At 51.8% G+C, this 17,434-nt stretch overlaps 6 protein-coding genes across 6 annotated transcripts; 3 read left to right on the top strand and 3 right to left on the bottom strand.

Moving 5' to 3' along the window:
- Nucleotides 1–612: 612 nt before the first annotated feature.
- Nucleotides 613–2,709, bottom strand: BDP55DRAFT_565397 (uncharacterized protein; the record flags this gene model as incomplete). The annotated part of the gene is made up of 5 exons (XM_060570417.1): nt 613–1,193; nt 1,250–1,533; nt 1,606–1,791; nt 2,033–2,407; nt 2,573–2,709. 5 exons carry the CDS (start codon nt 2,707–2,709, stop codon nt 613–615), a joined length of 1,563 nt encoding a protein of 520 aa, XP_060423061.1.
- Nucleotides 2,710–3,306: 597 nt separating this feature from the next.
- BDP55DRAFT_773392 (major facilitator superfamily domain-containing protein) lies at nt 3,307–5,258 on the top strand (the record flags this gene model as incomplete). Its single annotated transcript, XM_060581173.1, has 5 exons — nt 3,307–3,456; nt 3,523–3,910; nt 3,968–4,503; nt 4,564–4,673; nt 4,738–5,258. 5 exons carry the CDS (start codon nt 3,307–3,309, stop codon nt 5,219–5,221), a joined length of 1,668 nt encoding a protein of 555 aa, XP_060423060.1. The 3' UTR covers nt 5,222–5,258.
- Nucleotides 5,259–8,042: 2,784 nt separating this feature from the next.
- BDP55DRAFT_734184 (methyltransferase domain-containing protein) lies at nt 8,043–9,186 on the bottom strand (the record flags this gene model as incomplete). The annotated part of the gene is made up of 3 exons (XM_060580175.1): nt 8,043–8,120; nt 8,185–8,884; nt 8,936–9,186. The coding sequence occupies 3 exons, from the start codon at nt 9,184–9,186 to the stop codon at nt 8,043–8,045; spliced, it is 1,029 nt and encodes a 342-aa protein (XP_060423059.1).
- An 844-nt stretch (nt 9,187–10,030) lies between these two features.
- Nucleotides 10,031–10,784, top strand: BDP55DRAFT_398978 (uncharacterized protein). The gene is made up of 2 exons (XM_060567278.1): nt 10,031–10,287; nt 10,337–10,784. The coding sequence occupies exons 1-2, from the start codon at nt 10,234–10,236 to the stop codon at nt 10,655–10,657; spliced, it is 375 nt and encodes a 124-aa protein (XP_060423058.1). The 5' UTR covers nt 10,031–10,233; the 3' UTR covers nt 10,658–10,784.
- Nucleotides 10,785–11,438: 654 nt separating this feature from the next.
- BDP55DRAFT_758935 (uncharacterized protein) lies at nt 11,439–13,352 on the bottom strand. Its single transcript, XM_060580814.1, has 6 exons — nt 12,894–13,352; nt 12,719–12,766; nt 12,520–12,644; nt 12,429–12,499; nt 12,343–12,384; nt 11,439–12,200 (listed from the first exon to the last, which is right to left on the bottom strand). Exons 1-6 carry the CDS (start codon nt 13,112–13,114, stop codon nt 11,844–11,846), a joined length of 864 nt encoding a protein of 287 aa, XP_060423057.1. The 5' UTR covers nt 13,115–13,352; the 3' UTR covers nt 11,439–11,843.
- Nucleotides 13,353–15,129: 1,777 nt separating this feature from the next.
- On the top strand, nt 15,130–16,146 carry BDP55DRAFT_637924 (uncharacterized protein; the record flags this gene model as incomplete). Its single annotated transcript, XM_060573046.1, has 1 exon — nt 15,130–16,146. The coding sequence occupies one exon, from the start codon at nt 15,130–15,132 to the stop codon at nt 16,144–16,146; it is 1,017 nt and encodes a 338-aa protein (XP_060423056.1).
- Between the last annotated feature and the right edge of the window lie 1,288 nt (nt 16,147–17,434).

Genomic DNA, 17,434 nt, shown 5'->3' with positions numbered 1-17,434 from the left:
ACGATTGACGTCGCCACGATACATGATACTTGTTTTATGTCGGAGCCCGTGCCGTGAGACGATGACAATTTGCGGGTCTTTCGGATCTGCGTATTACTTGCGAGCCGATGATCATGCAAAAAAGGCGTGAAGCCTGGTCCCAGTCTATCATCCGACAAATCTCATACAATGCTGGTTGGGGTACCCTGGGCCGCATGATTGGGCGGTTTTCGGACCGTTCCATAGCCACATGCATTTCCCCAGATTCCAAGAGAACAAGATAACTGGTAAAGAAATATCGAAGGCTTTAAGGCCGATTTCGTGTTTGAAAGAAACTCCCGCAACAGTTGTTAATATCTCATTAGGACGAGTCGTTGGTAATGCCCCGTGCAGCCGCGCTATGGTGATGACTCGCCAAGTGAGATTGAAGCCCTGGGTACTACGGGTAAGCCAGCCATTGCATTTGCGATTAAGGCAACTAAAACTTGAAAGTTGTATTGGGTCAAAGGAATAGTACATGTAAGAACTAAGAAAATTTCCAATCTTTGAGGTTGAGTAATATACGTAGCACCAGGGGCGAACACATAGTGTTGGCAGAGGGCGGGAGCGACTTAAAATAGACAACATAGACTTTTAAACATTTGGAAGATTCCCGTAAGACAAACCCGACAGGTGCTGCCAAAAGTCAAATCCTTCTGTCATCCCGCTGTCCTGCAAGAAGGCAGGGTCCATCATCATCGGCACTGCATCGGGAGTAGCAGTAGAGCCGATCTTGCATAGATACCAGCTCCTGATACCGAAGTAGTTTTCTGCGTAAGCTGATACCATCCGTTGACGACTGCTCAAGATCGTGCTACCATAGCCGGTGGCACGAGGACTGGTGATGAACCGGTCGCTCAATATTTGCAACGTGTCTGCCAAATCTAAGTTTGCTCTCGCTGTATCCAGGTCCCAATCGTGATCCACTACACTCAGAAGCCCTGCTGCTTTGATGATGGCGAGTGCCAGATGGAGGATTGAAATGAAGGTGAGAGTCGGATATGTATCCACACTCAGGGAGAGGAACGCATGCAAGAGTTCCTGAGTGCTCGTAAAACAGCGCCACATGATTCGAGACCTCAGGTGAGGGGACTTGAATCCATGGGTTCCATTGGCATGTATGGCGGGTTCGAACAGTCGAATGCGTATGGCCATGCAATGCTCATTTAAGAGGTCTATTGGAGATTGTCAGCGGCTTCTCAAGTCACACTGACGACAGAACAGGCCATACAGTTTGAACGAAGAGGGGTTGGCAAGGATTTGACGAATGTCTCCAGTTCCTTTTGTACGTTGGCGATGACCATGGCATGGAAGCCTCCGAATGGTCTGCCACTCTGGAAGTCGGTCCTTTCCCCGAATACATCGTCGACCTTGAGCGCAATCTTCCTTGCTTTTATCAGGTGTACGAGCAAAGAGTCGGTTGGAAGCTCGTTGTCGTTGGACAAGTCCCCGCAGCAGTCATCAAAGTAACGTGCAAAGTCCAGCCGGGAGGCTCTACCGAGGATGCTACCAAGTCTAAGGTAGTAATTACAACATGGTAAGCTTCGAACTGTGAAACAAGGCTGAGAGTATTTGACAGGTCCTTACACAGAATTGATATAGAAGAGACCTAGAACAGCGCGCCGGCCTGCATTTGTGTGAAAGGATCGGCTGCCGAGATCGTCTCTCAGGTGCGCAGCATTCTCGACAATTGACTGGGAGGTGGATGTCGAGAGATCAGGGCGTTTTGTCAGTCCCAAGTCTTCTGCTAGTCCTCGGGCAAGGTGCATCAGACTTGTATCAGAGGATGCCGCGAAGTAGTGGATGTCGTTCCTACGTCATGCAAAGATCAACGCCAGTTCCAAGGTTGACGTAAGATGCACTCCGAGTAAGCTCTCCTTACCAAGCGAAAAAAACCAGTAGTGATTGCAGAACTTCCAAGCTCGTTTCAAGTAGAACTACAACTCGATGCGCGATATGTTACCGAAACCATCTCTTGAATGCCTCATTCAAGTCGTCGTCGGGAGGCTTACACGTCCATATCACAGTCTTTAAGAGCAGCGGTTTGTCTTTGTACAATTCTTGTGCATCGCAGACGGATAAAGGGACAAATGGGAATTGGGGGACCATGTCGGACATGTACAGTTGAAGAATCACGTTGGCTTCTTGCAAGGTGACTCGGTATCCGGGGATGATTGTCAATATTCCTTGAAGCAATTCGACCGGAGTTGCGGTCGAGTTCAATGGCGAATAAGAGCCATCTGATTGGTGCTGCGTCGTCGTTGAATGGAGGTTGATCGATGGCGATGGATGGCTGTCTGAAGTCTGGCTGTTTCGAGCCGAGTGTTCGCGGTCGCGGTTCAGAAGCGACATGATGTCGTCTAGCTTCCGTTCAAGCACCTTTGTGTGGCTACAGGGCCGCGGCCTTGTCAGTCTCGAGTTTCTGCGATGATGGGCGGACACTTCATACGCTGCCTTTCCTCTCTTCCTCTTGACTTCCGGCGGTGATCTAGAGCAGTCTAGGTGGTGGCTAGAGCATCTGAATGATGACTGTGGTCAGTCAGAGATGCTGAACTCGATGGCTAGACCAAACCTTTGGCAAGTCTCGGGGGCAGGACCTTCGATCCCTGGCCAGACGCATTTAGCCTTGGCTCGGGAACAGTTCGTACATGCCTGGACTCTGATGTTGCGGCGAGGGGATGCAGCAGACATTGTTGGCCACCTGATCGGAATCGTCGGCAATGATTCGCCTTTCGGGATAAATAATGGTCTTAAAGGTCCCGGTGCAACGTTTTTTCTTTTGGAAATAAATCTTTTTGGTCTCCGCGGGATGAGAAGTTGGGAGGGAGGAGGGAAGAAACCGACCGGGGCGGGAGTCTAAAAGCCCTCCACGAGGGGTCCGATCGCCGCAAACAAAGAAGCTCCAATCACAAGTACCATGCAACGCAGAAAAGGCTAGAGTGACTCAGTTGAGGATCTTGCGGGGAGCAATTTGCTTCCCGCCGCCGCAGAGGGATCCACAACACAATTTCGATATCAAGAAGTTGCGGACACTGAGATGTACTTTAAGGTAAGTAGGTACCAAGCCTGACGTTCCAATTTCTTCCAACGCTCAGCAGCTGTTATTTCCTTTTTCAATCATCCTACCACTATTTGTACTCTCCTTTTTCACTGCCTCTAATAGACCCTCGCTCTTCTCTTTTTTCTAGTCTTGAGATAATGCGTCCCGACCATTTTGAAAAACAGCAGCTCCCTATTCCCTCCGTTACAGAAGATACGACTGTCAATCAAGCAGGCTATCAATCAGCCATGGAATCCATTGAGAAGAAGACTTCTCAGGACGAAGCTCCGGGGACGAATGATGGTAGCCGAGAACCGGCCTCACCCGAGTACGTGGAAGGCCTGCCTTTAGTCTGCATCATCATTGGTCTTACCTTGGCTGTCTTTTGCCTATCGCTGGTAACGCTTTCTCCCAATATTTATAACACTGAGAAATATCGCTAACGGTAGCGATGAAACCTCAAGGATCGAACTATCCTCGCAACTGCAGTCCCTAAGATCACCACCGAATTCAATTCTCTCAACGACGTAGCCTGGTATGGCTCGTCATACCTCCTGACGACCTGCTGCTTTCAGCTCATGTTCGGCAAGCTGTATGCCGAGTTCAGAGTGACCTGGGTGTTCCTTTCTGCTCTTGCCTTCTTCGAACTGGGGACTATCGTCTGCGCCGCCGCCCCAAACTCAGTGGCCTTAATCATTGGGAGAGCGATCTCTGGGATAGGCTGCGCCGGTTTACTCTCGGGAACGTTCATCATCATAGCACAGAGCTTCCCGGTGCACAAACGCCCCATCTACACTGGTATGATTGGAGGTATGGCCGGCGTTGCTGAAATCATCGCTCCCACCCTCGGAGGTCAGTCAAACCCCGCAGTGCCGGAATTGCCGTCGTAGCTAACAGTGTTTGGACTAGGTGCATTGACGGATAACGCTACCTGGCGCTGGTGCTTCTGGATCAACCTACCACTTGGCGCAATCACAGCTGTAGTCGTCTTCTTGTACGTCAAGCCTCCTGCCGACGCGGAGCCCAAGCAGCCGAAGTCCATCGGTGCCCTCCTCAACAGCATGGACCCCATTGGTACTGTCCTGCTGATGCCCTTCATGGTCTGCCTGCTACTGGCTCTTCAATGGGGTGGTACAACGTTCGCGTGGAGTAACTGGCGGATCATCCTATGCCTGTGCCTATTTGGCGTCCTCTTCCTCGCGTGGCTGGGCATCCAGTATTTTCGGGGAGACGACGCCACCTTGCCGCTTCGCCTCATTCGCCAACGATCTGTCGCGAGCGGCATGGTCTTCATGCTTGGAGTCAACGGAGCTGTCTTCGTTATCGTGTATTATGTCTCGATTCGGTTCCAGGTGGTTAAAGATACAACGGCGGAACAGTCTGGCATCAACTTCTTGACGTCGTCGACCGCCGTGTCTGTGTCTTCAATCCTCTCAGGAGTTCTGGTATGTAGGAACTGGCCTGGAACTACTTGAGGGCATTTGCTGACACTGAACTTCTTGCAGACATCAAAGCTTGGATATTGGGTACCGCAGATGATCTTTAGCACGATCGTTACCTCGATTTCTTCGGGGTTTATCTTTAGATATAAAGTTGAGACAACTACCGCGTACTGGTATGTCAACGAGTCTTCTGTATCCGCATGACGTGACTAAATTTACTTACACTGTCTTCACCAGGGCGGGAACTCTCTTCATGTTCGGCTTCGGTGCAGGTATGGGCATGCAGATGCCTCTCGCAGCTATCCAGACGGTCCTCAAGGGCGCCGACGTGTCCCTAGGCACCTCCAGTCTTATTCTCGCACAGACTCTCGCCGGTTCCATCTTTCTCTCTGTTGCGCAAAGCTTGTTCCAAAGCAGACTTCTGATTGAGTTGGCAGCGCAAGCGCCGCAAGTCGACGCCCAAGTTGTCATCGGGCATGGTGCGTCTGGGATTAAGGACATGGTGGCAGAAAGGTACGGCGGTGCAGCTGCCCTAGACGTGCTTGGGGCGTACAACCACGCATTACGTGCGTGCTTCTTGTTGTGCATCGTTCTCTCCTGTTTGACTGGTATTGGTGCACTGGGAACGGAATGGAGGAGTGTCAGAGAGGACGCACCAAAGGACACGGTTGACGATAGACAGACCGCGTCTGATGGCGAGACATCGCGCAGCGACATTTGAGGACGAGACCGATCAGCGATATCTCCGGAATTCCCTCATGGTACTTCGGCTCTAGACTCATTGGGACCTCGCCAAGTCACAATTCGTTCTAGCTATAGTAGCATCTGGTCACTCTTGGTCACATGTCTGTACATAAGAGTACATGTACCTGTGGGTTCTTCTTATCTTTAAGACCCCATGCCTACCATGCCTAAGCTAAAAGGTATATTTGGTCTGCGTCTATTTCGCAGACGGGTGTATTATCTAGATAAAGAGCTGCCAGTCACTCCCTTGTCGTTGATCTCTGATAATCGAGGCTCGTTGCCGTTATGTTAATGCTAACCCGCGCTTCTATACGAAAAATCCCACTTAATTTTGATGAAGGTGCATATGAGACTTGAGATGTCTTATTCTCACTCCGACTGATTGCCCATTGATGGGTGACATTGTTCAGACAGCAGAGGCACCTGTAATGGCGATCAAGGTAACCGGTGGAATTTGAGAGAATGTACTTTGAATAGATTTTTGAATGCTTGACATGTGATATCGTCATTGCTGTTATTGTCGCCTGGTGAAGAGTGATCAATGCAGGTTCATACTAAGGTATGTATCACATAGTGGCTACTGACCTTTTCACGGGGGATTCCCGGTTTTTCAAGTATTGTTGAATCTCAGGGAAGCATGCTTGCAATACTTCCGTGCATGTCGAAGGCAGTTGTCCTTCCGGGGAAATCTCTTCCCGCACCCGCTGTTTGGGCAAGGATGGCACTCTTCTTGTGCCGATTTTATATGCTTCAGACGGTGCTTTTGCATATCCTTCGGTAAGTCGCAGGAATAGCTGCACCTCGGATGTTGGCATGGGTACCTTTTACGTGAATGGCAGGATGATGCGATAGAGTTATATCTATAGTCATCGAATGGCGAGGTTGGGCGGCGCTTTAGTGTGGCAGAGTTATGTCTGCTTTCTTCGAATGGCGAAGTTGAATGACCCAGTGGTGTGACGGGTTTGCGGCTACTTTCCTCGAATGACGAGGATCTTTTAGCTTGGGCCGCAGACCTCGAATTGGTCGCAGACCAGTCATAAAAGGAGTGTTGATCCCAGATCAATGTGTTCACGGGAGAGAAATTCGAAACTTGTTCGAATGTGTCTTCGTTACGCTCAAGGTATTCGAGCGAAGTTGCGTTCAGGCAGCCATCGAGGTACCCAGTGAAATAAGTATCATGGGAGTCGAAAACGTCGGTAGGTCTGGGTGAGATAATTGAGGTTGTATCCCAGGCCCGTGACTGCCCCGAGCATCTGGGATGTTGTGCGTGATGCTGAAATATTAGGCCAATAGGCGGTGATGAGTCGCAATCGTAGTCGACAAGTGTTTCGGGGGAAAGGATTCCACACCAAACTCTTCGAGGATCGATCGGTTCCCGTCAAAAGGCCGCCGTCTTTTTGACGGACGGCGGCCTCCGAGGGCAGGAAAGAGATACAAGAGGATAGTGCCTTGCGCAAGGCAAGAGGGATGGGATGTAGGTAGATGTTCTGTAAAGTAAGAATATCTACTTTACAGAACCAAAAGACTTGTTTAGAGCTTGACAGGCTTGGAATTGAATGGAGGACGGTGCCTAAGGGGAAAGGTCGGCGGTTAAATACTCTCTTGTTGGGACTAGCTCTGGATCTACAAGTAAACAAGAGTCCTGTGGCTTGCAGGTGCCAAGACCATCTCCCACCAATTAGATAGTGTGCGGGCTGAATGTCACACCGAGGACAGGACTCACAACTCTCAGCTGAAAGCAACCGTGGGCCTCTCAGCCCTAATCCTGTCTTGTTATTGGTAGTCGCGTAGAAAGACCACTGCGACATTCCCGCGATTGAGCCATCTGACTTGGTTTCGCGACAATGGTTTTGTTCCGATTCCAAGTTTGTCAGTTCCTGTCTCTGCTGGAAACATGATTCTGACAACTCAAGTCGTCGCAAATTGGAGCAAAGTTGAAACTTCAACCAATGCGTGTAGTTGTCGAGTATCATATTTTTGTATGCTAAACCTGTCGCAGACATGGGCGAGACCTTGTTTGAGGGCGAAAAGTCCAAGGTGACAACACAAATGAGGAACGCGAAGCTGAAAATTGAGTCCTCCCGACTCAAAAGGACTCCCAATTCCTTATGGAACATTCCATCCGACAGGAAAAGGAGTCCCCATGAGTCCCCGCCAGTCATATGGACTCTTTTGAGAGTCCCAATACTTTAAAGTGATGTGTAGCCTCGACAAAAGAACATAAAATGAACTCATCTGGGTCCAAATCAACACAAGTGTTTATTATTATCTAGGCATCAACATTCGGGCTACAAAGCCATCCCATCAATTTCGATAACAAGTCGAGGCGCAAGCTTCATTCAAACGACTCATTCAGGATGAACTTCAACTTAGAAGAAAGGCAAAGTCTCTCCTATAGGATCTTCGAGCTAGATGCTGACTATGAGCTGTGCCTAGCCAAGCTCGAGGAGACGAAAGCAAAGGCCCTGCCCATCTGCTGGCCCAGTCTTCTGGGCTTGCTTCCTTCAACACCATCAACTGTGCATTTCCGTTCCCCGAGTCCCTCAGCGAGACTATGAACCGATACTTCAAGTCTCTCGATCCATCATGGATCCCATTGCCCCCGGATGAGAAGGAACAGACGGAGACGAAAGGCGAAACGGATAGCAAAGCAAGCTGTGTTGCACTCGTAAACGGGGTGGAAATCATGAAGCCCAAGAGAGTTTTACGCAATCAACACGTTCAGAGTTTTCAAACGCTTTAGAGTATTATGAGTTGTGAATTCTCTGCCGGCACCTGGGAGTTCCACCGATGTTACATCATGTGGCTGCAATATTCTCTTCGCTGCGTCTCTCCCACAGAACACTTGTGCTGACTTTCGTGTTTATCCAAGTGTACTAAGTCAGCATTAGAGAGTCCTTGTAAATATACGACGGATACCACATTGGAATGACCACCTACCTCAAAGCAACACGGCTTCCCATCTCCCACCGTTACGGCGAGAAGATTAGCCTCGCTCCAAACCGGCCTAAAGCCAGCTTCCTCAATCCTTTCCCACCACTCCGTAAACTCACTTATCGTGGGGCCCTTCTCTGGTACATGGATCTCAATCACCATTTGACCAACTGGCACATCCTTGCCCTCGAGCTCTCCACCTTTCGTATAATCTCCCAGGAAAGACTCCAGTGTCGGAAACTCGTCTCCTTCAATGTCCATCTTGATGAGATCCACATAATCATGCCCTAACTTCTTCATGATACTCTTGATCGAAAGGAACTCCGTCTCCTCCTTTTCATCATAGTAGTCATACTCGGCAACAGCCGTTTGGAAGAACTGCGTCCGATTGGCATATGCTTCTAGTCCCTTGCCCCAGCCATCGACTGTGTCGTCGAAGCCATAAATCTCAGCGGAGTTGGAGCGGCCGAGCATCTCCGTCTCGAAAGAGGAGTCATCTCCGATCCCGAAGCTGTAAATGCGGATGGGTTTCTCAGCCGCTCGAGAGTTGGCATTTGCTCTTTCGTATTTGCTCATTCCGCAAATCCACTTTCCCCCGTCACCGAGTTTTCCAACTCGTTGAACATCCCAGGGGCACGTGTACGCTGCCGGAAACAGGTCCCAGATGGTATACCAGAATCGGAGGCTCTCATCCCTGGGTGTAAAACTAGTTGCAAAATTAGATATCTCTATTGCTATCTGGAGAGGCCCCACTTACAGTGTTGAGTCGTAATCTTTGTTAGCACTCATCCACTCATGTCTCTTTTCGACCGAGGTCAACCATGACTGCTCCGACAATGCTGCCCGAGCTAGCTCGCCTAGGTGTATATCGCTGCGAGATAGTATCCAGGATGACCATGTTTCGTCGAGGATTGGTGTCAGGAAGTAGAGAAAAGCTACCGGGAAAAAGAAGGGAAGGACTCTCAGAAGGGTCCATGTCCCCCGGTCCGCGGTCCTTAGAGCCGCCATTGTGTATCGGACGGGTGGGCTGAGATCAGGATGGCGATCGATGTACAGAATCAACCCAAAGGATTGGAGAATATGACTATTATCTGCTTTGCCAATTTCAAAGATCGAGAAATTCATGGTCATTAGACCAAGCGTTATCGCCACTCACGGAAACCCAACCAACGCGCTCTCGCGGCCTTCTAGCACGAAAAACAGCCATCCGATTCTGACAGCATCATTGAAATAAACTTTCATCTTCATCCTCTACTGAAACAGCTTGTCTGAAACTGTTATCGATTCTTAGCGGCCTCGTTTCTACAAAGTCTTTCTAGAATGCCCGCCACGAGTCAGTCTTCAGACGGCGACAAAACATCGGACTACGCCTCGGTTCATCCGTGTTCTGTAGACGAATCTGGCTGGCCAAAGAGATGCAACAGGTCACAATATGGCTTGACGGTGGAAGTTTGAGTTCAAGGCGGAAAGCTCGTTTCGCGGGAGATCGTCCAACATGGTTGGCGAAATCGAGTCAGTCTCGCTTGAGACAGCTATTGCATGCCTACATGCCGAACCAAGGCACTCGCCGCCGAGTTCAAGTCACAGCCACAGCGCATAATGCCAAAAACCCGCCTGTTCCAATGACCTGGGAAAGCTTCCGCCGATAGTCGCCATTAAGCTTCACGCTCATTTGAAAAATTACCGGCATTTCGGTGTACGGCCTCACGACTATGGAACCAGTTATGGCCAAGATGGCTTCTCATGCACGGTACTGTACGCGTTCCTCCCACCAATACCGTTTCATCAATACCGCGCTTTGGCACGAGACTGAGGCTTTCTACAAACAACTTGCGCATCGTCTCTCTGCATAGGCCACCCGGGATAGGCGCCAAGAGTCCCCTCGTGCCTGAGTTGTATTTAGCCATCGCGTTACCCCAGACCTGACCCTCTGGACCTGGATGTGTTCGGTCCGTTTGGCAGCTGTCCACAATCACTCATCTCTCGGCTTAACATCGAATTACTGTGCTTCTAGTAGCTGCTTCTGGCAAGACCCCACTCACTTTAATCGCGATCATGAAATTCACGTCAATTCTTCTCGTTCTTGCTAGCGCTGGCGCTGTAGTAGCCGTAAGTTGTGATCTTCTTCGACCAAGGCAGCTCTACTAACTCGTCCAAGTCGCTTCCCAACGCTGGCGCTGCTCTCGTTGAACGCGACGAAGTCGTCGGGAAGAAGGGGCTCGAGGCAACCAAGACAAACCCTCGGGTGAAGAGAGCCGACGGAACCTTCAACCTGGTGCCACGGCAGACTCAAACCAAGGAGGCCAGGATGATCTCGGACGAGGAAGCAGACAGTCTGAAAGAGAAACGCGGGGAAGAGGCAGTCCAAGAGAAGCGGGACGATTTGACGCCAACAAAAACGAATCCTCGGGTGAAGAGGGCTGACGGCACTTTCAACCTTGCTCCAAGGCAGTCCATTACGAGGAGAGCCGAGGCATAGGGGTGAGGCTGGGTCGTTCGGTGGGAGTTCTACTCATGTAGGCAGTCTAAGACAGGCGTAATACCAGCACCGAAAAAAGCATGGGCAAGGAGGAATCAATCTCTCCCGCGTTCGTAGTTTTTTGCATGGGCAAGTGACGAGGCACGAAGCGTTACTCGGTTTGGCGTTCTTACACTTGTCACCGTACCATGGTTGAATGCTGGGAACTTCGTCAGCTTCATACTTTGGATACCCATAAAAAGCCTCCACTCTGCTATTCACACCCCCGAAGGCACCTCCGAAGCACCACGGCGAGACTATATCGGACATAGCAGAGTCTCTGGTAGTTGATGATAGTGGTACGCGGGCACAGAAGGACGTAGAACGAGTGCCGCAATCTGAGGAGCAGCGCAATATTCGGTATTTTGGTCAATACCAGGGTCCAAAGCTGGGCGAGCGAGGCATTTTCGGGCCTGCTAGTAGGTTTAATTCGATGTAATACCAATGATGCGCGTAACCACGCAAGCTTTGTCGTATTGCGTGATACGATAGCCATGGTGTGGTGCAACCTATCACAAACCGCTTGACTCTCGATAGTTCGTACAACACTGTGACGAGGATGAGTCTTCAGTATATAGCCCCCCAGAAGCATTCTGGGGAAGTCAGTTCATCTGCATAACACAGTCGGGACGAGAATAGTCTGAGTTCCCTGTCTTGAAACGGTTCAATCAAACACCATGTTCCCAGTGGGACGCACGAGCCAAGAACGTCGAGCATTTCGCAAGTTTGTGTGTAGTCTTTGCCCCGGAAAACCCGGCCTGACTCGGAGCAGCCTTAATAGTGGGTGCGCAAATCCGGCGAATGATAGTAGCAATGGATAACTCCGTTTCGGAGGAGTAAATCTGCCTCGTAAGGCTGTGGAGGGTTGTCGAACGCCACCAAGTGTCTGACGATGTCTCGACCCTTCCGCGCGGCTACATGTCTTGTAGATAACACAAGCGGTTCAAATTTTCTTGGAACTGCAATGGCGAAAGGGAAAGTCGTCCACGGGATGAAGCAGAGTTCTTCCAGCGAATTCCAGGCTCTCCGAGCGGCCTCCGGTGGGCTACATGGTAACGGCCCCCAACTGGGGGCTGAGAAGCTAATCTCGTGGTTGCGATGTTCGGCTGTGGGCGCAAGGCACTGTGCAGGACATTCGTCAGACGCTTCAGGGTAGCAGATCCCACAGCCTTGCCGGGATTCGCGCGGTCAGCTGGACGGGAACTCCCCGGCCATCTTTCTCTTGGAAATCTGGGAATGAGATGATCAAGGTCGTGAAAAGAGGCATCGATCCTGTTGATTCAGCTCGGGTGGAAGTGGAAGTAGTCGTCCTCCGGCCACGCAACTTGACCGCGTTTATCGCTAGGCAACGGGTGGCAACTGCGAGATGACCGGAATGACTGGAAGGAGAGAAGCGAGCCGGCGAAGGATCGGAGGTGGTCTTGAGAGTGTCTGGATGCGTTGACGCGTCTGGTGTGGTGGGTGACTTGAAGTGACGCGGGCCACGAGCCAATGAAGGACGAGCCTGATATGTACGAGCAGCTGCTTGTAGTCAAGTCCTGGCCTCCAGGGACTCCAGCCAATTCGTATTATGACAGGTTGTCAATGGACATCGCGAGAACTTCTCTTGATGTCTAGGCAGACGTTTAAGGTACAGAGATACGTACCGTCGGTAAGTTGAGGGTGAGCCGCATCGAGTGACCTTGACCCTGTGTTAGTCATCATGAGTATAGCGCGGGGATTTGGCTCTCACCTGAGGCAGAATGCGACTGATGCCTGCTGGCAGCGGTTGGAACCGGAAGGTGGAGAAGAAGCGGTGTGGACCTGATGAGATAGGAACGTACCGCTGTCTCCAAGTGTTTGTGCGATGGGAGAAAAATTGGTGGCCGGAGCTTTCTCCTCTGACGACACCTCATCCTCTCCCAAGGGCATCTCCAACTTGTTTGCTGCTACGATGCGATGCGCTGCACTGCGACACGATTCGATGCGATGTCATTCAATTGAGCCTCTCGGAGCACTTGCAAACCTTGTAGCGAAACGCACCCCGCTCCCTCGTCATTGTTGTCCTGATGAGCTTCTTTTGCTATCCACCTTCACGAAACAAGGCCTAGCTGCATCGGTTGGTCCGAGGGAGAAGCAGGCTGTGGAGGCTGTGCGCACCGTTAACACACCCTGCTGTCGTTAGAGACCAGCACAGCCGTCTTACTCGCATACTAACACTGCCAAAACATGCTTCTTTCGCAGCCCAAATTCCGATTGAACTGGCGGGACGGACATCATGCTTTCCTGGTATTGGAGCGGCGCGCGCCACGGGACAAGCATCGTCATTAACCTTGTCAAGCCCTCAGTGGCTCCCCTTGCAGCCCACGATCCCTTGCCGGTGACGATGAAGGCCATGGTTCCCGGGAGGTGGAGTTTATCGAATTGGCCCGCTGCCATTTGTCCAGACTCCAGGGTCCGATGATCAACTGCTTCAATCGTGGCCTCATGCACATCCGGCCATCTGCAAGTCAACTAAGTGGACCTCGCCCTACCGGCCGCTCAGAAAATCGGCATTGTAGCGTCGCGCAAGAGACCAACAAAGAGCTTGCATGAAAATCTTGCGAGGCCGAAGTGACTCAGGTGTCATTCGCCAACGTAAATTGGAATGATTGGTTACTGTTCCACCCGATCCAGAACAGAGGGGACAATGGAGATCGTTGCGACTCGAGCACAACGGCGGCTGTCGCTTAGTCGGAAACGATGTTGATTTATCGAGAATCTACACTTCTAGGCCGAGCCCGGCCAACACAGGCCAAATCTGCAGTCGAATTGTTTCGATTGCCGCTGTCCATGTCACCCTGGCTTTCCCCAACGGCGCGCGCATGGTGCCTCTCCCCGCGTCGAATAGATGAAGAACCGGGGCAAGAACACTTTGGCTCTGAAGTGGTGGCATGAGGGGGGCATCGAATTGAGAGCGAAAATAGCATCATATCGCCCAGATTATTGTTTCGCGGCTTTCCCACTCAAGAGTCCGAATTCGTCATCTTCTACACGAGGCTGCGACAACGCCAGACCTCCACGGCGGCCATCCGCAATCTCTTCCCCAGAGAGGGACGCTGACCACCAGCCAGTCGGTTCCCTCTTCATCCTACGGTGAACGAGACACCACAACATAGAATAAACATCGCGGCGCAACTAACTTACACGACCCGTATCCACAAACTCATCCACACCCTCATGCGCAAGGTCGCATACATAACTGGGGATTGAGGACTCCTTTCAAAGACATCAGAAGAACACAAGAAAGCGCCACCTGTGCGCCGTCCAGCCTGTCACGCCTGTCGAAATATCCTTGGCTCCCTCTCGTTTTGATGGCTTACGGTGGACCACCCTAGCAACGTCCCAAAAGTCACTTCTCGCGCACCGCCTCTGGTAGGCCTCTTCCCAAAAGAGGCTGAGTGATACCTCCAGAGGTATTTCCCCAGCGGAGGAATGCGGGCAAGAGACGGAAGGGAAACTTGTGCTCTTTCGGAAACGTTCAGCGAGGGGGACCACCCTAGGCCAAGGACTCCGACGACCCTCCCCTCCCAAGAAAGAGAACCCCCCTGCGAGGGCCGAGCACGAAAGAGGCCTAGCAGCCAAGCGAAGACTCATCGGCCTCTAGCGAAAGGCAGCAGTCTGACAGGGGAGGGGGAGGGGGCATGGTGTACAGGCGCAATCCACCCTCACAAGGCCTCGCTTCTCCACCATGCCACGGCCTGCAGCACTTGGCCCACGATACTTGGATCCTCTGTCTTCTTTGCGGCTGACACTAGGTACTAGCGACTTGCTGCCCCTGCCACCACCACCAGGATGGGTTTCTCCTGCTCAGACGATATAATTCAGACGCGTTTTCACTTCGAGACAAATTGTTTCCACGCTGCTTTACATCTCCACTTGGACTATTTACACTTTGAAAAGACTTCCCTTCCTGCACTTAGACGACAGACGCTACCCCAATCTATCGTACCTGGTCGATCCATTCTCTATACTTAGGCAGAACTCTTTGGGATTCTTCCACACCTGACTTCTTGAATCCTTCCTTGATCTGGTATATAGTCCCTCATCCTCACTTGCATCTTGTCCTGAAAGATCACCAACTCACATCACCAACAATCAGACAGACCATAACCTCGATTCACTACTCGGACTCCACCATATCACTTCGACTTCACCTCAACAACACCGACACGTTGTCTTCCTATCACCACCCTGAAGCTCACTACATCGACAACACCATTGTCTACAAGTACAAGTCTCGTCGCCTAGCCAACTCCAGTCGGGATTATCAACGTTCACCAACGCTCTCGAGGACTCTCTCCTCCACCCAGTCGACTGTACCCGCGAGACGAGTTCCATTCGTTACGCAGGTAGTTCAACCCTCACCACCGACCCCGCGCACGCTGCGCCCTGATACTTTTACACAAGACACAATGTGCACCACCGACGTTTACACCGATGTCTACCCCGACGGCCGGAGGGCCGAGTATCCTCAGTCCACCTTGTGCGCTGCCTCCCGCAGCGGCCATCTTTGCCCCAACCCCGTCATCTACAACCACCCGCCGCGCTCAGTCGGCTACCCTTCACCAGTGCCCATGTACGCTCCTGCTGGTCCATCGTACCCATTTCCCCAGCAGATGCCGCCCTCTCCTCCCATGAGCTCACCACGAGGCACTTCCTCGGGCAATGAGGGAGGCCGCACTCGTCGCGAATCTTCCTCGAGCGAGAGGAGGCACCGCCAATCCGGAGTATACGTAAACGGTCAAAGGGTATTGGATCTCAACCGTAAGCACCGGTCGCGCAACGAGCGCATCGTCATCGTCGACGCTCCTCCTACCCCGCGCACACCACCCAAGCAGTTCGCTTCACCTTACACCGCGCCGCCCTCACCCAATGCAGGCGGCGAGACCTCCCAGTTCCGCTATAGCCATGTCCGTCGCGACTCTCTTCGGCCTGTCATCGTCGATGAGCGCCCGCGGTCCAAGGTCGAGATTGAGGTTGTCGACAACAAGCACCGCCGCCACCACTCTTCTGAATCACGCAACAGCTACGCCAGCGCCGATGATGAAGAGCGCCGCCGCCGCCGCCACCGAGAGCACAAGGAACGCGAGGAGCGCAAACGCCAGGAGGAGGAGGAGCGTCAGCTCCAGAAGCAACTGCGCATTGCTCAGCAGAACGCCAAGATCGCCAGCCGCACCGCCGTCCCCGTCCCTCCCGCTCCTCTAAACCGCACTTCGACGGGTTACGGTTCCAGATACCAGGAGGACTTGGCAGACGCCATTCGCCGTATGGGAGTTGTCGACCATCTCATCTCACGAGCTGAGGATGAGGAAGAAGCACAGCGGCGCCGATTGCAGGAGCGGATGACACCCCACCGGCGGGCTACTGTGGGTCCGGGTACCCGGAGGCACCGTGTTTCCTACGATGATGGTTTTTACCGATGGGAGTAAACGATCCCTTTGGTGAATGCATTTACTGCTTCGAGTTTCTTAGTCATCCATTATCGATATGCGAGCTTTGCTCTTGATCGGTTTTTTTTTTTTTTGGAATTGTATAGATAGCCAGCGTTTCTTGATTTACATGCATGTACAATATACCACCCGAGGAGCGGATCGCCGGAACAGCGATTGGAAGATACCACCACAACAGGATAGGTTGGGACAACCATTAGATAGTTATTGAATCAAAACAACACAAGAATGATTCATATATACAATCCTACGTTTGCCGGCTGTGATCATTATGGTGATGCTACATCTTTGCGGTACATTTTCTCGTGATAAATGATCAACGTCGCGGTCCTTGTGATCGCATGCGCCTGCATGTCTCACTCCTGCCCTGGTCTCTGTTCGGATTTTCGAAGGCTCGGCAGCGACTCTGCTTTCTTCCCATCCCACACTTTTCGGAGAGAGATTGCGAGACGAGACATCTGCAAGCGACCCTTATCCGTGGCGTATTCTTGTTCGTTCGTCCCAAAGTTTTGTTGCTAGAGACATGCATGGACGATGAGGGAGAGTGGATGGGTGTCTGTGGCGGGATGTTGCGATGGTCTGAGTCAAGACACCACCACTTAGACACGAAGGACTGAAAGACTGTGCATCTGTGATGATTGTTTCCCCAAAGTTGAGGCTGGAAATTTGTATTGCATGATGCTTGCCGCGCAATGCGAGTATACGCATTACCAGTAGTTTTGGGCCGGGACTCTTCCTTTGCTCCTTCATGGCTGGTAGGACGTTGCGCGACGTCCGTATCGCGGGGTAAGTTCTGCCTAGCCTCACAGGACGCGATTGCAGTCACGATCCTTTGATGGCCCTGTAGCAGATCTCATCATCGCCAAGAACAACGGATCCCTCACGAAAAAGAGCGTCAGGAAGCCCCCGATGACCGCGCTTGCGGGAACTAGAATAGGCAACGCCAGGCAGTTCCGCCCAGTCGGCACGGGCTATCGGAGACAGAGTTGGGGAAAAGACAGCCCTGGGGGAGGAATTCACGGGTCATCCCTGTTGGCTGGGGTCTTGGGGACGGCGGGACGGGTCGGTGGGGTGTCGGGGTGTGGCCCAGTCACCGAGGAGTGACATTTACACACCTCAACACCGAGGGCTGCCGAGATCGGTGTGTTCGGTCAAGTGGTGACCGGCGGGGTAGTGGCCGGTGGCGGGGTTCTTGACGCACCAGGTGTAATACCGATTTTAAAATTGATCTTGATTCTTGGTTCAAGCATTGCTCTCTCCCTCTTTC

The sequence above is a fragment of the Colletotrichum godetiae genome (assembly GCF_030913485.1).
Source record: "Colletotrichum godetiae strain CBS 193.32 chromosome Unknown BDP55scaffold_75, whole genome shotgun sequence".
Lineage (NCBI taxonomy): Eukaryota > Fungi > Ascomycota > Sordariomycetes > Glomerellales > Glomerellaceae > Colletotrichum > Colletotrichum godetiae.
Note: the sequence above shows the minus strand (reverse complement) of the source record. Positions and strands in the feature narration are given on the sequence as shown.

Bases quoted from the DNA above. Each gene is read 5' to 3' on its own strand.
- BDP55DRAFT_398978 (XM_060567278.1), top strand. From the start codon at position 10,234: ATGAAATTCACGTCAATTCTTCTCGTTCTTGCTAGCGCTGGCGCTGTA. The intron at 10,288-10,336 runs GTAAGTTGTGAT...AACTCGTCCAAG, and splicing joins GCGCTGGCGCTGTAGTAGCC to TCGCTTCCCAACGCTGGCGC.
- BDP55DRAFT_758935 (XM_060580814.1), bottom strand. From the start codon at position 13,114: ATGGCAGCGGGCCAATTCGATAAACTCCACCTCCCGGGAACCATGGCC. The intron at 12,767-12,893 runs GTTAGTATGCGA...TGTTTCGTGAAG, and splicing joins AAGAAGCATGTTTTGGCAGT to GTGGATAGCAAAAGAAGCTC. The intron at 12,385-12,428 runs GTGAGAGCCAAA...TGACTAACACAG, and splicing joins TCAGTCGCATTCTGCCTCAG to GGTCAAGGTCACTCGATGCG.